Source organism: Daldinia vernicosa (genome assembly GCF_022497035.1).
Source record: "Daldinia vernicosa strain CBS 139.73 unplaced genomic scaffold F5Y00scaffold_24, whole genome shotgun sequence".
NCBI lineage: Eukaryota > Fungi > Ascomycota > Sordariomycetes > Xylariales > Hypoxylaceae > Daldinia > Daldinia vernicosa.
This window is the reverse complement of record NW_025953940.1, coordinates 117,890-142,859: the sequence shown is the minus strand read 5'-3', so window position 1 is coordinate 142,859 and position 24,970 is coordinate 117,890. Positions and strand designations below refer to the sequence as shown.

Below are 24,970 nucleotides of genomic sequence, written 5' to 3'. Positions count from 1 at the left end.
CGACGTACTTCGTACACGATTCAGGAATCCTTATCGTTGAAAGTTGGGCGGCAGCTCAATTGGGCTCTGGTATAAAGTAAGGGCGATTCATACTTACGGGGCTAATAGTTATTGCGATTGAAATTGAATTCGTAGTAGAATTCTGGAGCAACAGGTATCGATGTTAAAAATAGGATCGGGTCCCTACATAGACATAGTGTAGAAAAAGAGGAAGAAAAAAGAGAATAGTTTGGAGGGATGCGCAGTGACGATGATCTGGTTGTCGTCACCTTTGCGACTTCCCAAGTTCCCCCCAGCTTTGCCGTGCCCGATTCTCTTCACAAACAGGCCCAAAAGAGCTTAGCTTAAGCTAGGATCTGCCCTTACGCATGTACCGTTGGCCGCTGCCACACGTAAAGCCTCATACGTTTACCAGCTGTCGGTTCGTACCATCCGCATTCGGTATTTCGAGCTATGGATATAGCAAGGGTCCGGCAAAGTCGGCCCACTAGGCGGGTTGGCGGGGTTTGGCGTTATTGCACGAGTCTTTGTCAGACAATCCTATGACGTAGCCTATCCGTCGGAGCGTATGTACGAAGTATACGGAAATATCCGCATCTGTCTCCTATACATGGATATTATTGATTCTTTAGGTAACTGACTATCACACATTAGATCTCATATCAAGATTAATACAACTACATAACGCATGCTTCCATATAAATCAAGTTTTGGATGTTGTATCCCGATGCCTCATTTAATCAACCTCATGAATTCTATTAATTATCACCTTGAACATCCAGCTAGTATAAAACCGTTGAATATAATAAACACTAACCTACCAGAGTCATATTTTTTCATATATATTTACATATTTGGTTCCCTCCAGTTCAGATATCTGGGTAGACTCCTTTATCTCTTTTATACGCGTACCTAAGCAATGCATGTGAATCCGAGGTTCCGCACGTTTCCGTCTATCAAAGTCATTGAATCTCGTCCAATAGAAGCAGCACACCCAACTCTGCATATATGGATATTTGATAGGATATTTGATAGGACCATCATTGGCTCGGAGTTCTAGAAGTATGTAGATGCAAGAATAGTTGTTCATAACCCCATACTGCCCCCCAGATACCCCACCTCCAACAGAGGTACAAGCCACCTACGTCCCTCATTACCATTATAAGTTTACAACCATGTACAACCATGTGCGACCATGTGTATAATCGCTCTTCGCCATGCTGTATTACTACGTCGTACCTGCATACATATATTGAAACGAGACAAGTTTACAACACTCCATACTCAACTCTGCATCAAGACCCAAGAGACTTATATTAAAGGATCGTTCTCGTCAATCTATCACAGCTCCCCCTTAGAAACCCACACTTATTAGTTGTGAATACTAAAATTATCATGAACATTAACTATTTCTTACGGACTATTGGGCGCAGGCGTCATTCGGTTATTCTTTGTTTGACTCCAAGAAAGTAAAACCTCCCCCCGTCCTCCCTTTCCTAAACGCCTCGCCTATGCAAATGCTAATCTCTGGGATATCGATTCTCAAGCATCGGCTTACTCGGTACGCCATTTCCCATGTCAAAAATGCCATTCTCTGCTGGTCGTTCCCACACGGCACGGGGTCCAATCTCCACCGCTGGAGTGTCCTTGCCCATAATTAATCAAATTACATCCTAGCTCTTTCTTGGAAAGCTCCTCAACCTCAAACTAGCTCTGATATAGACCTCACCGTCTCCGTAGGCGTAGTATGCTTGATTCTTCCTCTCCGTCTCGGTGGCGGCGCCTTGGGTGGTGCCTTCTTAACACTCCTAGTGCTATTTTCATGTCCCATAGAAACATACGGTACTCCGTGCCGGTGCTTCGGCACCTCAGGTAGTGGTTTCTTCGGCCTGCTTGACTTTGATGTCTCCTTCGTTCTAGCTTCCCCACGACTGGAGCTTGGGCGGAGTACTTCATTCTTGACTTCTACTCCGTTGTTGTCAACTCTAGCTTTGGTTTCAGCTTCAGCCTCATCTTTAGCTATAGCTTCAGCTTTCCGGCTCGGCGTCTGAACGCCCGGCTTCTCCATAACCGCCGCCACATGCACGACGCTAACGTTGCTGGCGGTTTCCGCATGTGAGAGGCTAATGCCAAGCAATTTACGCGCGATTTCTCCAGCACCGGTACCCTCATCGGAAAGCCACTTGACTTTAGATACGCGGTCTACAAGCCTCAGAGTCGTCTCATCTGCTGGAGCGAAGTGGGTATTCCCCGATCCGGCTAGTATTCTGAGTAGTTTCTGCACCTCGTCCTTTTTGTAATGGGGCGGCTGATTGAGTTGCGTATGCGCAAGCAAGGGGTACATGACACGGAGGTACGTATGTCGTAAAGCCATCAATTCTTCCGGGAGGTCGAGAAGGTTGCGGATGATGACATCAAGAAGCACTCGCAAGTCATTGGTGTAGAAATATTCATACGTGGCTTTGGTGGTGAAGAGTAAGTATAAGAGCTTCAAGATGAGAAGCTGTAAAGACGTCTCGGTTTCGCGGTTGAGAAGCAGTATAATATTTTCGCCAAATGTCCTATAATTCGGACCGTATAAGCTAAGGCACTTAACGACTTTGTTTGTCAGCGGCGCAATCAGCGTAGGATCATTCATCGCGGCCGTGGATGCGACCATGTATTGTTCGTTGAGGACAAGCTAGCGACAAGTTAGCACATGAATTACGAAGCGTATTTCGTGAGTAGCTTTCAACTTACTAGGACACGGATGATGGGGTAGTGGTATGGATCATGCGCATCATCAGAAAAATCCTCAATAAGCTCGAATAGATAAGTAACGAATCCATCGTCAACGTGTAGCAGATCCTCAACGCGAAGCTGTTCAATCCGCGACATCTCGTACATCAAATCCAATAGCAGTCGATGTAAACCCGGATCGTTGTCTTTTCGCCCGTTAATCAGTTCGAGTAGACGGTGGAAACAACTTTCCTCAATCATCCTTTTGAACGTCGCTTCATCTGCCCGACCATCGAGCAGGAGGAAATTAGCGATGACATATAGGGGTCCAGGTTCATCCTCCTGTAGTAAACTATAGATAATCTGGGTGCGCACGTAGTCCGGGTTGATATAGAAGAGGTTCCCATGGAGGAGTATTTGCGAGCAATTGGCTACGTCATCTTCAGACTGGGAAAATTCGTCTCGGCATCGCGACGCGAGATACAGCCACGATCGCAAGGCATCATCGATAGTTTCGTGGGCTTCGGCAGGGCAATTGGTAGCGACAACTTTACTCAGCTCTATAGGAATAAGAAATAAGATTAGCTGAGTTTAGAGGGAATGAGATAACTAAGTATTTCCCCCTTTCCCCCCCTTTTTAAGTACGAGTATTCGGTGTAGAAGGAGTAGTTGAGACGAACCAGTCCATAATTGTTCCTCGCTCTCTATCGAGAAATTGTCTTCGGAGTCGGTCATATTGAAGATCAGAACCCCATCAACATGTCCGGCATCGCGTCACGAAGCGGGACGAATGTGAAAGCGCGCAGCGAATACTGATAGAATAAGACGAACAAATGATAAATAGCCAACGGGTCTATGATGTGGAATCATAACCGAACCTAGGAGTTCGTGTTGTGGCTGGGGGTCCCCGTAATGTAATGCGAAGGGTAAACCGAGTTGAACCGCCGATCAGACGTGCTTGTAACAATAAATTGGGTTGGCAGGTTGGTGGGTTGGCGGGTTTAGTGGATGAATAAGGAAAAAAAGGGCAGGGTAGCAGGTTAAATCCAGACTAAGGGTATTTTCCATTTTCGCCATGGGTCATCCACGAATTCCCCGCGTCGGGCACAAGCCATTTTTAGGTTTATGAACTCATAACTGCCAAGGATGTTCTGTTATCTATGCAGCTTGTGTAACTATTAAGTATTAATCTAACGGTTATCACAATTAAACTGCGGGGCCATAGGTACAATTTAATTTACCCAAGTATTGTACCATCATTTTACTATGACAGTACTTCGTATAGTACATACCTACCTCATAGACCAACGTCGCCAACTTAGTAAGAAACAAATTTCATAATACCACCTGACTCGACCCGTCAGGTTGAATCTTACTACATGAATGATTACAAGTTTTTACACAATGAAGAATGCTGATCAGATGTACCAACTTCGAGCATAGCCTCCCGTGCTTAGCATACAAGAGAACTTTGGAGTAAACATCTGAGAATATATCTACTACTACCCCTTAATCCCCCTTCGTCACATATCTTAATTACTAAGCCTCTAGGTTTAAAAATATACCAAAAGACCGAACCTGCAAGTTTCTTAAACGGGCATCTTTCGGTTTACTCTTAATGTATCTAGGTAATCGTGTAATCTTGTTGAAGCTTCTGTAAGTCTTAAACCACGTACCTTAGGTAGTCACATATTTATTGCAAGACTCTATGATCCATATGGTATGTCTTGTAAAAGAAACAGCTATAAAAAGATAACTAACCCAACAAAACGTGTATCAACAAAACGTGTATCAACAAAACGTGTATTAATATTAAATAACTAACCAGAGGGTAACGCAACTGTAATTACCAAATCTATTTAATATGCCTAAAACAGTATCACCTACTATTAAACTTGTTAAGCACTAGGCTCTATCTCTCCTTAACTATTCGTATATGAATTCTTTTTTTCATGTTTATTGCTAAGTTTAAACGCCCGCAAATGCTACTTAACTAAGGTATGCCTAAAGTTCAGTAACATATCAACTATATTTACATTCGGGCCACGAGTGTCCGGACCCAGGAAAAGGATCCTGCCACGGTATGTCAGCGTCAATGGTCCAAAGCAACGTTCTGGCAAACTGGTCTGACTGTCTGACCTTATCGCCGGTACCGTCCTGGCTCTGGCAGTGATCAATGCACCAATATCACGCCTCCACCTCTTACCAATTTATCTTTGCTGGTATACCAGTATCAACGAGCATACGAGCTTAGTATACAACAAAAGCACGAGGAATAAGTTGACCACGACTAATCCAGTCTTCGAATGCAGTATCGGCTACCCAATACGTGCTACGAATCAAAGAGGCTGGCTAGACCTTCTAGATTGTCTCCATTGCCGTTCTCTCCGCCGTTACCCGTGACGCCCGGCCTCGACGCATCGTGGCTTGGTACGGTCATGAACTGCTGGGCCATTCTACTGCGGGATGGTCTCTTTGCCGAAGGGGCCTTAGTAGGCATTCTGGTGCTTTTGCTTAACTTGCCCATCTCTGACACGCTCACCCCCTTTATATCACCAAGCAACTGAAGGACGACTGCTCTTTGACCACGAGAGCTTGTTTCCTTCCTCATCATGTATTCTATCCCACTGTCGACGTCAGCCTGCTTCACGTTGGGAAGCGAGAGTAGAACATCCCTGGCTGTCTTCGTGTAGTCGTTATATGTTACCAGGACAGTGGCGATTAGAGTAGCAAATTCCTTTTGCAAGTCAACAAAATACGGTTCGTGAATAGACGTAATACATGCTTTTACAACATCCGACGATATATATTCGCGGATGGCCGCAGCTGTACTTGCAGGTGCAAGGCCTGTTGTGAAGTCGGGAATAATGGAGCGGAAAACCCTCAGCATGATGCCGCAACACCGGGAATCATGCCACCTTATCGCATGAGTGCAGAACATCAAGAGGGGCTCTACAACGGAGGAATGCTCCAAACAAAATTCTCGGAGCGTTCGGTGATTTCCTGCATCATTGCCGTCTAGGCTAAAAGTTAGAATATATGTTCCATGCAGATAGGTCGCTAATGAGTTAAACTTACTGAGCCGGGCTGGGTCTAAGAAGTCCGCAACCATCATTACAGCTGCGTTCGTCAATTGCCTTAGGATGCTTTCCGCCTTCATCTCTTCGGTCAGAGCGTCTCCTCCCGTTTTCACCGCCTGCTGATGCTCAAGCTTCATCCACTCGGAGTTGATCCTGGCATCCATCTGCTGACAGCACGCAGCTAGAATTGGAGGGAGGAAATGCTCTCGCAGAGGAACCGGACAATTGTCCACCAGATATCTAACTAGATTAAGCACATTGATTAACTGGTGGGCTGAAAGACTGAAGGAATCGGCAAGGAGAGCATGAGCCAAGGGTCCTGGTAGCTCGTTAAAGCCGTAGAACTGCACATCTAGGCGTGTCATGCAGTAGATTATTGCGTAGCACGATTCGCGCACAAAGCGTATAGAACCTCGAATCGACGAGGCAAGCCCCTCTAGTGTGAGCTTCTTCTCAAGCACGCGAGCATAAAACTCATCTTTACTACCTTCCGAAATACCGGCTTGCCAGAATCTGTCAGTAAGGACGCGGCCAACGATTGATCTCATCTCTGGTGGTAATCCCGTCCAATTTTCAGGGGTATGCGAAGCGTGCGCATGGCTAGATATAAATGTTAGTCTGTTTGCCACCATGTGAAAGCCGTAGGACTCTTACGTCAAGAAATTAAGCAACTGAGGAAGGATAACCGGAAATCCATCCTGCCACAAGGCGCATGAAACCTGGTACGGGTCGCTATCCTTCTCTACCTTATCGGCGGAACAAGTCAGGAATGATTTTGTAGGTCGTAGTGGGAGAACCTGAACGCTGCATTAGCAAATAATTTCCAACACGAGGTACGAGATGTCCTAACAGTTTGCCGCTCTTCGAGCTCGGCCTGTAAGGCTTGTCCCTCGGCGTCGAGCTCAACCGAACCCCAATCCGAGATATTTTGCATCTGCATTCGTGCAAGATAGTTCTGTGCTTTGTCAAGAGCCATGAGCTCGCAAAAGCCCGCGTATGATGACAACGCCTGTTTGAGACGGTCATTTTGCCATTGAGCCACGACGGGGTCAATGAATCCTCGTAGCTTCTGGGCTTTCGTAGCCTGGTCGAGCCGAGTAGAGCGGTGGCTAGGCTAGTTAGTACACCTTCATGATGGCACAGAATTAGGAGCTTACACTATAGTAAATAGAAAAGTCTGATACGTAATCTGACGTTTCTCGTCTAGTGTCCCCGAAGCAATCATCTCGTTTACCTTTGCTTCTATCTGGTCATAAACATCCTAGAGTCTTTGTCAATATATATAGTTAGGTGCATAAAACAAATAGCATTGTATTCTCACCAGCAAATGGTTGGGCATCTTGGCTGCAAGTCTTTGAAGCTCAACCATGCTCTCCGTCTGCAACTCTTTAATTGCATCCGTGTATACTCGGTAATCAGGATGCGTAGCTGGCCAAGTTACAAGAATGTGTTCTAGGACTTTCAGCATGAAACCTGCATTCCGGTGAAGTGCATTAACGGAGAAAGCGACGAGAAGCTCTAGAATTCGTTTTCGGATAAGAGGGTCCTATAGCAATAAGTATACATCTGCAGAACGCCAAAATAGGAGTGCGTACCTCAAAGTTCATCGCCAGCAGACGATTACACCAGGACTCTAAATTTGCTTCTACCGCATTTTGCTGCTACGAAACATTAGCATAGATTTCGATGTCAAATGGAAAACACATGTGCTCATACTAACCTCATCTGCAACAACAAATTCTCGCCACCTTCCGTATCCTTTTAAAGCCGCCTCAATTACTGTGGCTTGGGCATCAACCCGGAGGACCTGTGGAGATGTCTTGGTATAATTGGCCACTGCTAAGAGTTAGACCGATATCTTCACAAACTCGAACAAGACATACTATTAAAGGGTGGCCCCTCATCATAAAGATGCTCTAAGATATTATCCGTTTGGCCCAAGATGTGTTGCATTGCATCAGGCGTCTGCAATTCAACGATGAGCTCGATCACTGTTGAGCTATAGCGTCTGTAGTTTCCCAGGAAAGCATGGCGCTCGGGGATCGTGTCCGTATCTTCTAATAGGAATAGAAACGTAGGATCCTGGGTATCTTCAGGCAAGCTTTCGTATCGAACAAGCCTCGAACTGCAACATTCTAGAAGAGGACCAATGAGGGAAGGAAGACTTGCAATATTTCGTCCGAGAGACTCGTTATTCAAGAGTCGAGTCCATGTTACAAGGACAGGGATTGAAACTACCAAGCTCTGACTCTGGGCAACCAGCAGAAGAAGTTGCAAGAATCCTTGGAAGTCGATGCGAGTTGGGTCGTTTGGTAGAACATTAAAACGTCGGTCCATATAAGTACCCAGGAACGAAATCACCTTTATATAATTAGCGGGAATAGCAAGTAGACCTTCACTGTCAAAGTTACCTCGGATAGTTTCTTAGAAAACTGATATTTATCGTCATCAATATCCTCTGGATCAACAAGCGACCACTGGAAAAGTTGTCTGAATAGGTCGACATATTTGCTGCTGTATAGCGGGACAACGAGATCTATAAACTCCTGGTCGACAAAACTTGTTCTCGAATAGAGAGAGTGTAGGGCTTCCAGAGATGCCTTTGACGATTAGCTACGGGTACATATAAGATAGGCAGAGCCACGACTTACCTTCTGGACTTCAATGTGGTTTGCACGAAGTCCCTCGCACATTACCGGTACACACTGGGTGGCAGTGACGGCATTGGGGACGACCCAGGGCAGCAGAGAATAGAGTACGCCGAGAGCCCGAATTGCGCAGCTTCGTATTTCCGAGTCATTCTGTATATCTTCCGCTAAGCAACGACTTAATAGGTCTGTGATTCTTGCAAGCCAGCCTTCACTACCACATCTCACATCCGGCCCTGCTTGCCGGTTAGGGAATGTCTCTACCAGGACAGCGGCAGGCGTGAAGATCTCAACAGATGCCTTGCTAAGGACACCCTCGCGAACTGCTACTACGGTGTCATCGCCACTAAAAATATCGTCGGATAGCATCTCTAAGATGCATAAGACAAGCTCCTTGTGTACCGCAGGGCCTGACCACAGTTGACAAAGTAGTGCGTCCATATCCATCCACTCTCCGGCCCAGGTCCTTTTTGCGACCTCAACCCATAACAGGGCAATCTTGTTTCTCAAGTAAGCCGGGTCATCTCTCGTTATGCCTCGGGAGAGCTCTAGGACGCCGTTACGCAGATCGGTAGCCTGATCTTCGGTGTAATCAGCCCATTTGTGTTTGATTACATACTCTAGGAGCGATAGAGCATAATGTCGCACCACAGGGGACTGAGCCTTGTCGACGGAGAGATGGAAGCCGTAAAAAGAGGCATTTCCATTATTCTTTACGTCTTCGAGGAACATCTGGGCATCTTGGCGTGCATCGTTGGGAGAGTGAGGATTATGAATGACCTCTAGTGCCTTGTGAATCTTGGGCAGGACCTCTATATTGTCGGCGCCAAAACCTACGCCGCCCGATCCCATATTACCATTGATCGCAGTATGTGTAGCCATCGTGTTGGGGGAACTGGGAGATGCGCGGTCGGCGACGATCTTGGAGGGGGTGGGCGGGAGCTGTCGGGAGCTATAGGTTAACCTTGCTTCAGGTGTGAATCATCAGGCGAAGTCTAGATAGGTAAGATTGGTTACGAGGTGGAACAAAAGATGGAAAGGCAGTGAGGGTGAGGGTCTACTGAATTAGTAATGACAATTCAGTAACGAGCACCTTTGTTGATAGAATGACGAATTCTCAAATTCTCGAATTCTCGATATGTTCTTGCTTGAGACAGGGTTGGAGGTGGAACGATTACTATAAATTATGCGCTAAACTAAGGTACCGTGATTGAGGTTCGTGTTTCTGGCGGAAATTTACAGGTGATGTGGTAAATGTTACTTCAGCTCCGCGGCAAGTACATAGACCGTGCCTTCTGCACGCGACTATTGGTGGATCCACCTTCAGTCCTGAGTCCTTCTAGTGTAGTCCTTAAGCTCAGGCAGGTACATTTTCACCTCTCCGCGCAGTATAATCATGCTGCCATGTACATACAATGCATATACTAAAGCATTGTTTATCAGGGCGTACCTGCTTTGCCCTGCCATACAGCAACCCCACCTTCATAGGCTTGTTACCTATCATGTACTATTATGTACTTATCCGCATGACCAATTAGCTATTTGGTTCAGCAGGGAAGCCGCTGTTCTGGAAGCACTAGAACAATTCCAAAATTTCACCTACGACGCCCCATGGCGCTGCTGTACTCCACAGCCTACGACATCCGTTTGTCTACTTCATTCTGTCAAGCATAGCTCTCATTTTGTTTCAACCATAAATCAAACCATACCGACTTATTTGAAGATAGAGAGATTGTGTATAAGTGTATAATAAAGATTAATATTCCCATAAACACAATAACTTATCATAAAAACTCGTTGATACACACCGGAGATTTCTACCTCCCGTTTCGGAACCCGGTTGAAAATCGCTCCCGTAGTTCATACTCCTGTGCTCCTCGAACCGTCCGAGTATTTTGATCTCACAAAGTTCAGTCTCCGTATCACCTGAGATTTCAAGTACCCGTGACCCCGCATGCATGCATGAGGCAAGAATAAAGACTTTCCAACGCTGGCTGACTCCCCTGGTGTTCTCCGTAGCTTTTTCTAATTTTATCAGTTTAAGCCTCCATACACCTCCTTGCAAGTTCTGCTCTGCTAATAATCTGGCTCTGTAAGGAGGCATTCCCCTTCTCTGCTCATCGAACGAATATACTCTAATGTGGTCGTCGTAGCTTCCAGTAACAACCACGGAATCAAGCGATGAAACTTGCAGATTTAGGGGGAGTATAGCAGTGACGCCTGCTTCATGCCCCTTGAACGCAATTGGCGGGTATGAAGCCTCAACCAGGCTCTCTTCAGTGTCAATGCGAGCTGAGTAATATGCACAATTTGTAGTAAGGAGCTTAGAATCGTCACCACCTGAGAATACTGCAAACTGCTCCGAGCGTTCCTCTGGAGAACCTGCCGCATTCGAGCTAGGCCTGCTTGGTGTCAACGATGAGAATGCCACAGTCCAAGCCTCAAGAGTGTGGGTTATCACAGGCCCATCACTCGTCTTAGAAATATCCCACGAGTCAGTAACATGCAGGATATGGACTTCGTAGTTCGAGGTCGTGATTGCTAGGAGCTCAGGAATATGTGGATGCCACGAGCATGATAGGAGGAGAACTCCCTCATCATCACCAAGTGGCTTGTGAGTAACGATCTCCTTTAAGGAAGCTGGATGTTCTTCTGAAGCGGAAAGATTAAAGAATGACAGGCTTCCAGTACTAGAAACGACAGCTAGCACGGTAGAGCTTTCTCGACTAGGATGAAAATGAAGGTCAAGGAGAGCAGAAGGGTAGAGAACAGTTTGTACGTGTTTTCTATCCGATGGTAAATTTGATATTAAAATTGAATAATGGAGATAACGGGTATATATAGCTTACATATCTGCAGTCTCTGACAACTTAAAGAGAACAAGACTACCATCTCGAGTCTGAGTTTTCTTTACTTGTTGTTGTTGTTCTTGGTCATCTCCAGCGAAAACGCTCGTATCTGCGTTATCTTCTTTCTGTAAGTTATATGTGCCAACAACAAAGTAGTCCGGATGACCTGGACAGAATTCGATACAGCTTGGGGGGAGGTCTAGGGTTAATGATTTGAGCGGCGTAATAGCGCGTCCGTGCGTATCCATGACGTTGCACTTTTAGGGGGCGTTTCTACCACGTTTATATTCGTCAACGGAGAATATGTCAGCAATTAGTGTTCATGGAGATATAAGACGTGCTGCAATAAAGTAGCGCGTAGATGTCGAGAGAGAAATCTTCCCCCTCAAATTTTGAAGTTGCTTTTTTTAAGAGAGTGTGGAGACTTACACCAAAAGTGGGGCACTTATACAGCTACAGCATGCATACCGGTTCTAAAAGAGCGGCTCGGAATCATACCCGCTGTAGGTATAAACCCTGAAGCATACATAGTGTAGGTAGCCTTATTATTGGACCTGGTCCAATTAGTGCCCGAGCGCCTGGTTCCTGCACTTGCAGACTGCAGCCATTTCAATGTTCCTCTTATGGAAATACCGTGGTAACAATCGAAGCTGCAAGCTGCAAGAACGAGGGGAGTCGGACGTTTGGGTTGGCAAGAGCACGTCAGTTATCCAACAACCCCCGGTCTCATGGAGAGCAAGGACTTTTAAATGGTCTTGAACTACTTAACAACTACTTAGCCTTCCAATCTGCTCAGATAGATACCTAGTTACCTCATGTTTCCAATTTTCTAAGTCTGACTCGTATCATTGAATCATTGACAATTAACTTCGACTAGTTATAACTACATACAATATTTGTTATAATTCTTTCATTTATTCTCTTCTTATTCTCATCGTAGGAACTACTCTTCATCAATTTGGCGTACCTAGGTACACTCATCTATTTTGCATTGCGACCATGAGTTCCGAGGACTCTGATTTCTATGGTGGAGATATTCGGTCTATCTAACTTAACGCGCCAGATTACTAATTCGCGGCCTTAGGCGACGACGAAGTTCTGGCAGATCTCAAAGCCAAAGTAAAGAAATTCGACGTTGAAGCTTGGTGGGAACAATACCAAACTCTCGATACACCGCTCAAGATGCAGGCGCAAAAGAAGGAAACCGTGGATATATCTCATCTCCATAACCCGTATGCCGGCCTTAAGAACGCCTGGCAACTCACCGAGACCATTGAAGAGTTCGTACAACGCGTGCCGCCCGCAACAACAGACGAAACTCCAGAAGACCCTTGGATTTGGGTTTGTAATCCATACATCAATCGCAAAAAGAAACATGAAGCAAGTAATCAAATGATCCCTGGCGGCGAAGATGAAGCTCCCGAAGAGGTTGGTGCAGACTTACCTAGTGTGGTTGAGGGCGGGATGGCAAGACTACATCTTGCCTCGGAATTCATCGACGCATGCAAGAGGTCCGGAAACCAGCCAGGTGCTATCACTCGAGAGTGTCGGAAAGCCGGGTTAGACGCAGCCAAAGATATTCTCAACCTCGCAAGGATGCTACGTGTGAGATGTGGAAAGGTCAGTACATCACATATGAGTATATGCTTGAATCATCATTCCTGATACTAGTTCCTGATATATGCTAGTGGATGCTCTTCTGTTCTGTCTTCCAGGTTAACGAGATTTGGGAGACTGTCGCCAAAGCCACGGCAAATAATGAGCTTGGTATTGGCGCCAAGGTCGCGCCACGATCGACTACTGATAAGAGGACGGACCGGCTCATCTGCGTCTATACCGCCGATTTCTCCGATACGAAGGACGTTAAGAGGGTCGCCGAGAAGTTGAAGCAGCTCGGGCTCATCCAGGCTAGGGACCGACCAATTTACTACAAACCTGGTAAGTTTATTATCTGAACAGCTTCTCTCGGGATGATGCTTACCAGATTAGATGTGTACACTTACCTAGGCATAGCACGTGGCAATCCTTGGGAGATAAGGGCCTCTATATACGATAGTACCTCTATGCTTAAGAAAGGGTAAGGTGGGAGTAGACAGCCAGAATCGAGGAAAATAGAGAAATATGAGTTCTCACGGAAAATAGTTGAATTCGTCTAGATACCCTTTGCCATCGAAAGCTCGCTTCATGCATAATCAGAGACTTTGAGAAGGACAAGTACTAATCTGAATGTGACCCAAATAGGACCCTAATGCTTACTTACTACCTATCCATTTAACGCCACCAATGCATTGACCTTCCATGCTAATGTCATCCAAAATTCCACAGCCCGGTCTTGCGGCGCCTTATTCGCATGTCCTACTCCTTCGTAGTCATCCATCGACTGAATATATTGCTGATAGTCCGAAACGCTATCAAGAATACGTACGTTCCACATACTAGTCATGTTCCGTTCAGAATATACCCCCAGTTCAAGCGAAGATATCGAAGCAATCCATCCCGCCTCTAGTCGGGTTGCTGGCCAGGTTCGAGGTCTGCCGACTTCAAGAGCAGTACAAGCCTATAAGCGCTGTTGCCATTTAGATAGTATCGATGGAGCTTTTTCGATCGTAAGAAACCTAATCGCTCGTATAGTCTCATAGCTGGTATGTTCGTTTCTTCAGTCTCTAAGACAATTTCATCGGCATGGCGCTCAGCCATGGCATCGATCGCCATTCTTACTAACGCCGTGGCTATGCCGTGACCCCTGAAGGCAGACGATACCGCGAGCATAGCTATATAACCTCGATGAGTCGGGGGTGAGTGCGAGGCATGGTGTTCGAGTTTGCAGATAATGACACCCATAAGAGACTTATCGACGGGATTAAGTGCCTAATATTGGGGCATCGGAATATTAGTAGAACGCCTAATGGTAGTACGAATAACACGTGCATAAGCTTACCATATAGCACAAGTGAGCCCATTGGTACAAGAAATATCTGTAAACATATATGCTGTAGGGCTCGCTGAGATCTTTCGAAATCAAGGCCCGAATAGCGGGTAGATATTTTTCTTCTAGTGCATGTTCGTATTGTATATATAAGAGCTCCCCCGGAAGCTCTTTTGCGCGAGCTATTTCCATAGCTTTTCTACGGGCTGGGTACGAAGGTCTGTCGGTACCAAGAGATCCAAGAGGGTTAAGCGCCTATCGGTATCGTCCGTCGGGCTTGTAAACTTGGTATGCACAGGGTCAATAGCGGAATGGAGTCGAAGGTAAGTTCTAAGAGGCGCGCCGCTGAGAAACCGGGGGGGGCTTTATGATGGCTGATATACTAGAAACACACGAGTTGACTAAGACGGACAGATGGTCCGTTACAGTAATAGATTGAGACAAAAGATGACAAGACAAGACGGCCCGCTTTCACATGCAAGCTAAAAAAGAATTGTTTTCACGTACTGGGTTACAACGGGGGTCCTTCGAGCTCTCTAGGATGGGAATAGCTCCGCGGGGCCGCCCGGTTTGAGTTTAGATGGAGTTTAAATGTAATCCATGCTTGTCATGCAGTGGTACCAGAAGACCAAAACCCCGAAAGCGCTACTGGCCAACGGCCTGAAACCTTCTGAACCTTCTTACCGTTCTAGAGTGCTGATTGGTTGATGCTTGAAGAAAGAAGGCAGCACATGGTAGCGGGGACCCACTATCTAATGTACTGACGTCAAAAATGGTTAAAAATGTTACCAGTTTCAATGCCATTGTTTCTGTCTAGACTCTAGACTTCAAATGTTCCGCCCCTGCTACAAATTAGTACCGTTGATCAGGTACAGCTTTTTTATTTTTATTTTTAGCTTTCAGCCATGAACGACCCGCGAGCCTAACAGAGCAAACCTTTCTCTTCCCCAAGTTCCATACCGCTCGACAATACGGTAGCTGACGTTGCTTGCTTGGTCCCATTTATCGACGATCAAGCCCCATCCCGACAGCGCCGCTGCGGTTCCGTGTCCGATTTGCTTCTTCTCACCTCTCCCCTCTCTCCACCGTCCACCGTCCACTTTTACACACCGAGCTTTTCTGCCTGGTTATGTAGGCCTGCCCGACGATGGCATCAACTCTCCGACGCAGGGCGCTCGCCGCCGATAACTCATCCGAATCCTCGTTATCAGTGGCGCCTACACCGAGAGACGAAAGTCCGGATAAGCCGGTCGACAAGGTCGAGATCATACATCATGAACGTAAGCCGAAGACGGGCAAGAGGCGTAATACATTTATTTTCTTAATGGGTAGCTTGTTCGGTCTTATAGCTGCCGGCCTCCTGGCTAAGAATAATGACTTAATTGAACTTCCGGAGATTGGTGATCTTAGTGTGGACAGTTTTCTTGATGTGTTACCAGCGGGTCTGGTTAAGGATATGAGGGATCTTATTGTACGTCTCTGCCTTCAAAAATGGTCCGACTAAACTAATAAGCTCTATGATTTGTAGAAAGGTGAGCGGGATTTTGTCGATAGCTACGATTCCTTTTCTGTAGGGCTGAAAGCCCGGACCGAAGGGCTTAGCGTTCACCATCCCGTCATTCTGGTTCCCGGTGTCATCTCAACAGGCCTCGAATCTTGGGGCACTGCCAATATCTCTCGTCCGTACTTTAGAAAGCGGCTCTGGGGTAGCTGGACTATGATGAGAGCGTTGGTTCTGGATAAGGAGATATGGAAGAAGCACATCATGTTGGATAAGAAAACCGGATTAGATCCGCCGAATATCAAATTGAGAGCTGCGCAGGGCTTTGATGCGACCGACTTCTTCATTACGGGGTACTGGATCTGGAGTAAAATCGTGGAGAATCTGGCATCGTTAGGCTACGACCCAACTAACTCATTCACGGCTGCTTACGATTGGCGCTTGACGTATCAAAATCTCGAGATTCGGGACCAATACTTTACGAGGTTAAAAAGCTATGTGGAGCTGGCACACGAGTTCTCTGGTCAAAAGGTGGTTCTTGCATCCCACAGTATGGGCAGCCAAGTCTTATTCTATTTCTTCCATTGGGTAGCATCTGCACAAGGCGGTAAAGGCGGTGACGATTGGGTCGAGCGTCATGTCGAAGCCCGGATCAATATTAGTGGATGTATGCTGGGTGCAGTTAAAGATGTGACCGCCATTCTCTCCGGCGAGATGCGCGATACAGCGCAGCTTAATTCCTTTGCGGTATACGGGCTCGAGAAGTTCCTCAGCAAAGATGAACGAGCCGAAATATTTCGAGCGATGCCGGGAATGTCGGCTATGCTACCGCTTGGCGGAGACGCGGTCTGGGGGAATCTAACATGGGCACCAGATGACCAACCCGGGCAGAAGAACTCGTTTGGCTCATTTTTAAACTTCCGTCGTGGTGTTAACTGGACTACGCCGGATCGAAACTTCACCGTTAGCGACTCAATGAAATATCTCATGGACACGACCGATGATTGGTACCAAGATCAGGTCAAGAAGAGCTTCTCTCATGGAGTAGCTCATACCACTGCCGAGGTAGAAGCTAATGAGCTTGACAATCGCAAATGGGTCAATCCCCTGGAGACGCGGTTACCCCTAGCTCCAAACTTGAAGATTTATTGTTTTTACGGCGTGGGGAAACCGACTGAGCGAGCATACTACTACCGCAGCCCGGAATACCCGGCGTTCACAAACTTAAATGTTACCATCGATACAGCCCTAACCGTTGATGAAATTGATCATGGTGTCGTTATGGGAGAGGGCGACGGCACAGTAAACCTTCTAAGCAGCGGTTACATGTGCTCCAAGGGCTGGCGTATGAAGCGATATAACCCAGCAGGCGCTAAAGTCACCGTCGTGGAAATGCCTCACGAACCTGAAAGATTTAATCCTCGTGGAGGGCCCAATACGGCAGACCACGTGGATATCCTGGGGCGACAGAAGCTTAATGAATTAATCCTACGCGTAGTAGCTGGAAAGGGCTCCGTGATTGAAGACTCTATCGTTAGTAATATTCGCGAGTATGCGGATAATGTTAAGATTTACGAAGAGGAGGATTGAAGTCTAACGTGGGATGACGAGTTAGATCAGAACTGGAATTATGAACAAAAGATGGCTGTCACAAATAAATATTAATCAAGGGACGGACATGATACCTATGTATATATTATAAGGAATTCAGTGTATTGTATTTTACTGGGATGATATGGATATGTTACTCCGCGCTTGGAAGAGTGGTGATGGTTGGAATAGATCTTAGCTGAAGATAGAATCCTATAGATGATAATAGGGTGAGGCTAGAGATATAATTGAATAACTAGATGGATACAATAAGAGGACCATGGACTTGGGTTAAAACTGGAGGGAATGGATTATGAGACTCATGTTACCCTTTATTCATATTTGGTCATTGAGTAAGGGGAGAGGGCGAGGCAAATCTAATGTAGAGGGGAATCTCTAGGTTCAAATAATACATAAAGGATGAACTTCCAGATATCCACATCAAAAACCCACATTAGGTGGTATATGCACGTGTTACCCACGTGACCACCATAATCATAAACTTATGCTATGTTATGTACCTCTTGCCTCTGCAATTAAATCGCAATTACAAGCATCACGATCAAACTCCGATTCATAATATAGCTCGAGTCAAATCAGCAGAAGTTCCATCCTTCAATCCTAATTTACTACCCCCATCCGAGCCATGGATTCTTCTGAGAAGAGAAAACAGCCTCCCTCTAATGGGTCCGACGGTCGTCCCGTTAAAAAAAGCAAAGTGAGATTATATACCTAACCGCCTCTAGCCTATATGTTCAATATCTTACCATTTTTCAGGGCGGTAGTAATGGCAGATGGCAGACGCCTCACCAGAAGGCCAAACTCGAGGCCATAAAGGGCAGGAGTCTGGAAGTGGGTGACATGGGCATCTGGACTACGTGTGTTAAAGGCAAGGAGCGACAGGCTTTAGCAGAAATGGTTGATCTCTGCGAAGAGGTATTCACACTTCTTAATCGCACTGATTTGTCCTACGATGCTGAACTTATATCCAGTACGGCGAGAAGCTTTACGACATCAAACGCCAAGATCCCGCTGAGGCCAAGGATGACGAGGAGGATGACGATGATATTGAATCATCCATCAAGAAGGAAATCCAAGGGATGAAACCTGCGAGCAAATCGAAGGACTCGGTATTCGAGCCCATGCGCATGAATCTCGATTGTTTGCTATTCATACGGACGAAGCCGCCTGTCGACCCCGTCGCGCTCGTTCAGCAGATCTGCAAGGATGCAAAGGCGATTACCGAGAAGTCACAGCGGCGAGCGAGATTCATCAATCGGTTTACCCCCGTCACGCTGACTGCGAAAGCTACCGAGGCTGGCCTCGAGGAGGTTGCTAAGAATGTCCTGGCTAAGCACTTCCAGCTTGCAGCAGGCGAGGACGGAGAGACGGAGGTCCCTAATGGGGATGCTTATTCAGTAGGTTCACTTCCCAATTCGTTTCGTAAGAGGGGAGTCATTGACAGCTTGAGTTAGTACGCTATTCGGCCTAGCTTCCGCGCCCATAACACCCTCAAGCGCGACGATGTGATCAAGAAAGTCGCATCGCTCATCGCGCCGCGCCACAAGGTCAACCTCTCATCTCCGGACAAGGTTATTCTCATCGACATTTACCAGGTACATTTTTGCCCCTCTCTCGTCCCCTCTCTCGTCCCCTCTCTCTCAAAAAAAGAAAATCAAACTAACCATGCCAGACATTCTGCGGCATGAGCGTCGTCGACGGAGACTGGGAGTCTCTGAAGCGGTATAATCTCCACGAGATATACCTGTCGGCGCTAGGGCCCGACGAGAAGAAGAAGCAGGAGAAGAGTACGCAGACGGAAGAGTCTAAGGATTAGAGTTAGATATATAGTGCGATGCTACATCGAAGGAACTACGCTAATACTCGTGGGATGTAACGTAGGCAGCATTAGTCCTACCCCGGATTCCAGGTCGATTTGCTGAGCTTTGCTGAGCTAATCCTATAGCCTCTTTTGACTACCTGCCTTAGGTGTCTGTTCTATAAAGGTTAACGGGTGGTGAATACCTGTTTGCTGGTTGATTATCAAGTGGGCATTTCTCACTGGAAGAGGCGGTAATGTTGCACTTCGAGACTTCGAGAATTGTAAGGTAGGTAGTTACCCCAAAGCAACGATGGTAAATTATGTGCCCAGTCGGTCTTTTTCTGGGCATATTAACAAGCAATTTGTTATTAAAGTAGGCTTACCTTGTGTATTGTTTACGTTATACGCCTCCTTACTACCACCCCTTTTACTATAAGAGTGTATTGTTGAATCAAGCGAGATAATCCAACTTCATTTATTCTACCCTATGCTGTAACCTCACTGTTGGCAGGGAGTTTCGGAGTCTTGCTAAAAAGAACTGCCTGTCTAAGTCAATGTAATTACCACGAGGCTCATCCCAAGGCCGCGGAGATACCTAACCTAGAGGAAAGGAGTCGTTGCATGTTGTCAGAGGTTCCATCTTAACCATGTTTACAACTCTTTGAGCAACAACTGCGTTATTTCCCTACTCGCTCTCCTGCATCGTGTCATCGATTATCAACGCTGGCTCAATACACCTCGTCGGACAGCTCGACCACTGCGGTTCGGTTAACAGAACGCCAAGCAATCAGAGAATGGTACGAAACGCCCCCCAATGACACGCGAATTCCCTATTGAAGCAACGAATATCACTTCAACGTCCAAGAATTGGAGAGTTGCCTTTTATATCAAAGTTGAACCTATTTCGCACAAATATTGGGTCGGAGATTATGCTTAAATCCTAACTTCTGGGTTCCCCACGAATGCAACGCACAGTGCCCGACGGCCCCGTTGGAGGCGGTTTAAGTCACTGCCGGCGGTTAGACTTGAGCCTTTACCTATAATATAAGACATCAATATTGATATGATTGGTTACTCGGTATCCTTTCCGAGATGCGATGACATCCTCTTTTATTTTACGAGTTACGGACTCGACTTAAGGCGATGGGTACTAGGCGCGCAACGCATATCGTCGGGAGAATAAGCATAGGTATACCTAGTTATGCGTCGTATAACAGGTAGGTAGTTATATCTCGTATAGTTAACGTTGAAAAAGGTATGAAAATGCGATGCCGATGCTACTACGTGACGTGACAGCAGCTGTACGAGATGTTGTTATATATATTTGAATGTTACGTAGATGGACCAACCAATCGAGTGCGGGGAGTAATTATTCCCTCATCCCTCTCTTTCATCCTTTACATCCCCTGACTTTTAATAACTTTTAACACTAACATTATTAATCTGAATAATCAAAACGGACCGATACCGCCTTATTACCCGCCTATTAAAACAAGCAGGTAACAGGTGACAGGACTTGTTTAAAATATATAAAAACTAATGAGACTTTAGTGCTTATTTCTAGGTAGCTTTAAGCATTTTACTCGATGTTTATTATATTCGATTGAAGAAAAAGCAAGGCTCTAATCTATGTAAAGACGTTAGTGTGTACATACACATACATACCTTGTTACCCTGTTACATTGCGGCGTAAGACCAAGGCTACAGAACACGAAACCATGGGCCGTCTCCACCCAAGTACTAAATATTGTTATGAGTGGAGGGATATCCGTAATCAGAGGCGGAGAGGAACGATAGCCGAGCAGAAATCCCCAGACGGAGGCGGATGGATTCCGAACTCGACATCCGAGGCTTGGCGGAGATTCAGATGGGCGCCTTCACGACTAGCCGGCTATCTAGGGCTGGCAAATACCGTATCCTATTCCGATCAAAGCCAGTGTCTGCTCTTGCAAATGCCGCCTGAGATACGGCTTGCGATATGGGAGTACGCGCTTGGAGACGACGACGCGTGCATACTGAGGAAGGTAAATAAGCTTGCCCACGTCGTACTTCCGCGTGACCAGGGGAGGCTCGATGAGGCGGATCAGAATAGGAGACGCGCCTACCAACCGCTCTGGAGGGAGGCCGGGGCTGAGAGACGGTTTCTGGCAGATGATGTAACGGCCGAGTTTAACATGCTGACGTCCCTCCAGAGCTGCAAACGGATGTAAGTTCACCAACCCATTTCCCATTTCGAAGAGAAATAAGACTACTGCCGATGTTAACATGAAGAAATTAGGTATTGGGAGACGTTAGGTATATTATACAGACGCCACTTCAAGTTCGAGAGGATGGAAGCATTTTACCGCTTTCTCGTCCTTTCGCCAACAGCGGGCCTCGAAGCCGTGCGGTCCATCGAGCTCGACTGGTCCGGGTTTTACTACTGGGCGCGGTTCGAAGAAAAGGAGACCTTAGGGTCTCCTCTGAGCCATAACGAGAGCTGGAAGGAGATCTGCGACGCCGTCGTAGGCATGATGACGGGCCTAAGACGCCTGACGATCCGCGTGCTGGCGTTCGAACACCCGCTGCTGGAGGACGAGTGGTATCGCATGATAAATAAGATCGTAGCGCCGCTCGAGATGCTGCCGGACCGGGTGGATTTTACGGTTCTGATTCGGGATGGAGAGCTTGGACGGAATTTTCAGGAGCGGTTGCATGAGGAGGGGTTGAAGAGGGTCCGAGTTAATAGTCTTTCTGCGGCTTGATTTAAATACCCATTTTCGTCTTTCGTAAGGAAACTTTTGGTCGAATTGAATAAATGGAAAATAAAAAGAATAATAAAAGCTGTGAATATGGCCCCTAGGAACTAACCGCGTGATCTATGTACCATTGTTAGTTACCCTGGGATAAAAAGGGGGGAGCGTGCCTATTATGAGGTGGAGCAAAAAGTAAGGAAACAACTCTGTTGTTGGGCGAGGAAGTATAAGCTACTTAACTATAGGAACCTACGGCTATACGTACTAAAATTATCCTTTATTCTGGATGGCTCTTATTATAATCCACGAAGTAGTTGTCGGGGGCTGGCTGTATGAGGCACGCTCGCCACGATGGTCGGCGTAACGACACGTATACTACCTAGTGATACGCCGGAGCTAGCAGTTTTCAAAAGATGTGCTGAAATAACTTTATGGGGAATAGTTATAGTCCGTCTTACAAGAAGACTTACAAATCCCGCGTTTATAAACCTAAGATCTGGATGGTTCATTTCGGATAGTACCGTCGCACAAGACTCAAGGCATACCAACTCAGTTTCATAGAATGCATCAATATACCCTCCTATTCAGTAATGGTTTGCATTCATGAAGATCACATTAAGTTGATATATATGCTACCATGCACAGGTGAATGGCTCACCTTAACATAGACCTCACTAACCTAGTAACTGATGATCGTGAGGTAAAGAGCCACTAGCATATAAGTTATAACCAGTGCTACCGAATAATGTATATGAGATAGTAATAATTATTCATTGGGAAGAAAGCGTCTCTGGCAATTCTAAAGGGGTGGTACATAGATGTAGCAAGCAGTCTATCAGCCTGCCAAGGCTAGTTGATAGTTCTGGCGGACTACCCTTAAGAATAAGGGCTTATCTATTATACAAATTCCTCTAACCTAGATTACACTAGGGATGCATTTTTGCTAGTGTGGACGTGCTACCCGACTATCGCGTTGAACAAGTCGGCGACGTTAAGCCCGGGTACGTCGGCGACACCAGCTTCAACGTTAAGGGGCGCCATAATTCCCTCGATTCCGAATGCCGAGCGGCTGTAAGTTTCCCGCAGCTCTACGCGGCCGAAGCCCCTTAAATTTCAAGAGAAAAAAAAGCTTGGAAGGGAACCGGTGGCTTTACTAGTTTAGCTGCATATCGCAAATGGTTGATTGCTTCAAGATCTTATCGATTTGTGAATGGGACCGTATCCACTTGATGGACATGATGGTTGGATTACTATGTAATGTTTGTTGCAGCCTTTTTAGTGGGCTCCAGTTAAGCCCAACACCCTTATACATAGTGTATGTAGTAAGTTGGGAATAGCCTCATGTACTGTAGCTAACGCTTCCACTCGGTATGCTTCTTTGAGCGATTTAGAGGCTTATGTATAGCAACATTATCCCTTCCAGTGAATTTCATTATTTAATGGACCCACGTCGTCAAAAATACTATTCAAATGCAACGTAATACCCAAAGGCTTTAACTTCCCGTATCCACACCATACAGCTGAATTTCAGCCCTCATGTTTTACCGGTAACAAGACCGGCATGTATGCAGACATACCCATAAGCTACTTATGGATGGTGCCCGAGCGTAATATGTCGAACTAGCTATAGTACACATCCCACTTATATCAACAAATCGACTTTAAAAAGCTTCAAAGTATACCACTTTCGGAATAGGCCTTATATACTATCACAAACGAGATAAAGCTTTCACCGGTTGAATCCCTATTCAAAGGAGCCCGAGAGTACCGGTATGTCAGTCAACATCCTAGTCTAGAGTTAAGACTCGGGATGTAACCATTCTTCTATATGGAAGTGACAAATGAGAATCTTTAGCAAGCGAGCCTTTCTTTGATGGGTTAAACTCGTCGGTTTACCGCTGGCTAGGAAGCGTTACATTGGAATCTAGAGAACCGGGTCTTCGGCCTATCTCGACTTGGCAACGGCAGCACGTCCCGGATTAAGACCCTACAAAGACATCTTGGATGTGGGGAAGACATGCTATCCTAGCCATAAACAGGGACTTTTCGCCTAAGATTACCGTTTAGCTTCACGGCACCGACAAAGATGCCATTCGTGGAGGGTCACATTGGCTCCATCGACGATCGAAGCCTGGAAATGGAACGTCCCGGCTGCTTATATGGGGTTTAAGGGTTCAAGGGTTCAAGCAACGCATACTCTAGGCCAATGGCATCTTTAATATTGGAAGGTGCAGCTACTCATAGTCGCTTTCGTCTGCTTGGGATGGGGTATATGATTCGCTCAACCTTTTGACCTGGCGTCTTACTCTAGGGGCTATTGGAGACTCAGCAGCTTTCGCCGACTAGGTAGATCTGCGCCAATAACGTCGTCTGGTATTATCATGATATCACGCCTATGCGTGAAGCTAGGGCCGTTGCCTTTAAGCCACATACAATCACTTGGAACATTTAAGGGACAGGAGACTAACACGTCACAATAATACGACCGACGTCCATGGGATGTTCGTGCCTAGTTGCGTGTTAAAATTCATCCCATATTTAAGTTCTTCAACTGGGTTTTGGATCAATTACGAGGGGTGATCAGACTGTCACTTTTCTTTTGTAGTTTTATGGAAGAATCTGAAGGACTTGCCTGCCTATTACCTACCTATATGCTAACTAGATAGAGTTGTAATAAACCATTGGGTTTTTCTCTTGGTAACGTAAATTGAGGCTTACCCATATTTGAACGCTATGAGTTTGCTAACTTATAAAGACGGGTTTATAAAAATGATAGACTACTGGTTTACCAAGAGATTGGGCTACGAGGTAGCTAGCTATTACTATCTGAAATCCCGTACTCTTGTGACATTCCAATGAATTCGAATTGTGATTACTGGGATCAGCTGCTTAGTACTCCTTGATACCGCCTGTTCATTAAAAACAAAATACGCAACGAAGGGATTAGGGCACGGACACGCCGAGTTAAAAATGACAACATGCTCGATTAGGTACCCAAGAGAAACTGTGTGGATCGTACAATACGTAAAGGATCCCTCAGGAATAAAGGAACAGGCCGTGTTTACGAAAACTTTCTGACATTTACCTATTTTCTAACGCGA

General features: G+C 46.1%; 8 protein-coding genes across 8 annotated transcripts; 4 read left to right on the top strand and 4 right to left on the bottom strand.

Annotated features, from left to right (window-relative positions):
- Nucleotides 1–1,183: 1,183 nt before the first annotated feature.
- F5Y00DRAFT_237469 (uncharacterized protein) lies at nucleotides 1,184–3,829 on the bottom strand. Its single transcript, XM_048007817.1, has 3 exons — nucleotides 3,399–3,829; nucleotides 2,740–3,278; nucleotides 1,184–2,680 (listed from the first exon to the last, which is right to left on the bottom strand). Exons 1-3 carry the CDS (start codon nucleotides 3,451–3,453, stop codon nucleotides 1,703–1,705), a joined length of 1,572 nt encoding a protein of 523 aa, XP_047864646.1. The 5' UTR covers nucleotides 3,454–3,829; the 3' UTR covers nucleotides 1,184–1,702.
- A 1,025-nt stretch (nucleotides 3,830–4,854) lies between these two features.
- On the bottom strand, nucleotides 4,855–9,666 carry F5Y00DRAFT_80662 (ARM repeat-containing protein). Its single transcript, XM_048014169.1, has 11 exons — nucleotides 8,450–9,666; nucleotides 8,210–8,398; nucleotides 7,682–8,159; nucleotides 7,519–7,634; nucleotides 7,394–7,456; nucleotides 7,120–7,344; nucleotides 6,956–7,059; nucleotides 6,649–6,907; nucleotides 6,453–6,595; nucleotides 5,797–6,398; nucleotides 4,855–5,736 (listed from the first exon to the last, which is right to left on the bottom strand). Exons 1-11 carry the CDS (start codon nucleotides 9,326–9,328, stop codon nucleotides 5,051–5,053), a joined length of 3,744 nt encoding a protein of 1,247 aa, XP_047864645.1. The 5' UTR covers nucleotides 9,329–9,666; the 3' UTR covers nucleotides 4,855–5,050.
- Nucleotides 9,667–10,162: 496 nt separating this feature from the next.
- Nucleotides 10,163–11,697, bottom strand: F5Y00DRAFT_237465 (uncharacterized protein). The gene is made up of 2 exons (XM_048007816.1): nucleotides 11,296–11,697; nucleotides 10,163–11,232 (listed from the first exon to the last, which is right to left on the bottom strand). The coding sequence occupies exons 1-2, from the start codon at nucleotides 11,541–11,543 to the stop codon at nucleotides 10,203–10,205; spliced, it is 1,278 nt and encodes a 425-aa protein (XP_047864644.1). The 5' UTR covers nucleotides 11,544–11,697; the 3' UTR covers nucleotides 10,163–10,202.
- A 201-nt stretch (nucleotides 11,698–11,898) lies between these two features.
- On the top strand, nucleotides 11,899–13,420 carry F5Y00DRAFT_237464 (DUF1917-domain-containing protein). The gene is made up of 4 exons (XM_048007815.1): nucleotides 11,899–12,322; nucleotides 12,380–12,915; nucleotides 12,984–13,233; nucleotides 13,285–13,420. Exons 1-4 carry the CDS (start codon nucleotides 12,295–12,297, stop codon nucleotides 13,374–13,376), a joined length of 906 nt encoding a protein of 301 aa, XP_047864643.1. The 5' UTR covers nucleotides 11,899–12,294; the 3' UTR covers nucleotides 13,377–13,420.
- F5Y00DRAFT_237461 (acyl-CoA N-acyltransferase) lies at nucleotides 13,421–15,031 on the bottom strand. Its single transcript, XM_048007814.1, has 2 exons — nucleotides 14,234–15,031; nucleotides 13,421–14,163 (listed from the first exon to the last, which is right to left on the bottom strand). The coding sequence occupies exons 1-2, from the start codon at nucleotides 14,411–14,413 to the stop codon at nucleotides 13,798–13,800; spliced, it is 546 nt and encodes a 181-aa protein (XP_047864642.1). The 5' UTR covers nucleotides 14,414–15,031; the 3' UTR covers nucleotides 13,421–13,797.
- On the top strand, nucleotides 15,032–17,752 carry F5Y00DRAFT_237459 (LACT-domain-containing protein). The gene is made up of 2 exons (XM_048007813.1): nucleotides 15,032–15,692; nucleotides 15,750–17,752. The coding sequence occupies exons 1-2, from the start codon at nucleotides 15,369–15,371 to the stop codon at nucleotides 17,310–17,312; spliced, it is 1,887 nt and encodes a 628-aa protein (XP_047864641.1). The 5' UTR covers nucleotides 15,032–15,368; the 3' UTR covers nucleotides 17,313–17,752.
- A 20-nt stretch (nucleotides 17,753–17,772) lies between these two features.
- On the top strand, nucleotides 17,773–19,640 carry F5Y00DRAFT_237458 (uncharacterized protein). The gene is made up of 5 exons (XM_048007812.1): nucleotides 17,773–18,030; nucleotides 18,090–18,248; nucleotides 18,305–18,730; nucleotides 18,788–18,928; nucleotides 19,006–19,640. The coding sequence occupies exons 1-5, from the start codon at nucleotides 17,959–17,961 to the stop codon at nucleotides 19,147–19,149; spliced, it is 942 nt and encodes a 313-aa protein (XP_047864640.1). The 5' UTR covers nucleotides 17,773–17,958; the 3' UTR covers nucleotides 19,150–19,640.
- A 1,035-nt stretch (nucleotides 19,641–20,675) lies between these two features.
- F5Y00DRAFT_237457 (uncharacterized protein) lies at nucleotides 20,676–21,968 on the top strand. Its single transcript, XM_048007811.1, has 2 exons — nucleotides 20,676–21,340; nucleotides 21,413–21,968. The coding sequence occupies exons 1-2, from the start codon at nucleotides 20,853–20,855 to the stop codon at nucleotides 21,876–21,878; spliced, it is 954 nt and encodes a 317-aa protein (XP_047864639.1). The 5' UTR covers nucleotides 20,676–20,852; the 3' UTR covers nucleotides 21,879–21,968.
- The last annotated feature ends 3,002 nt before the right edge of the window (nucleotides 21,969–24,970 follow it).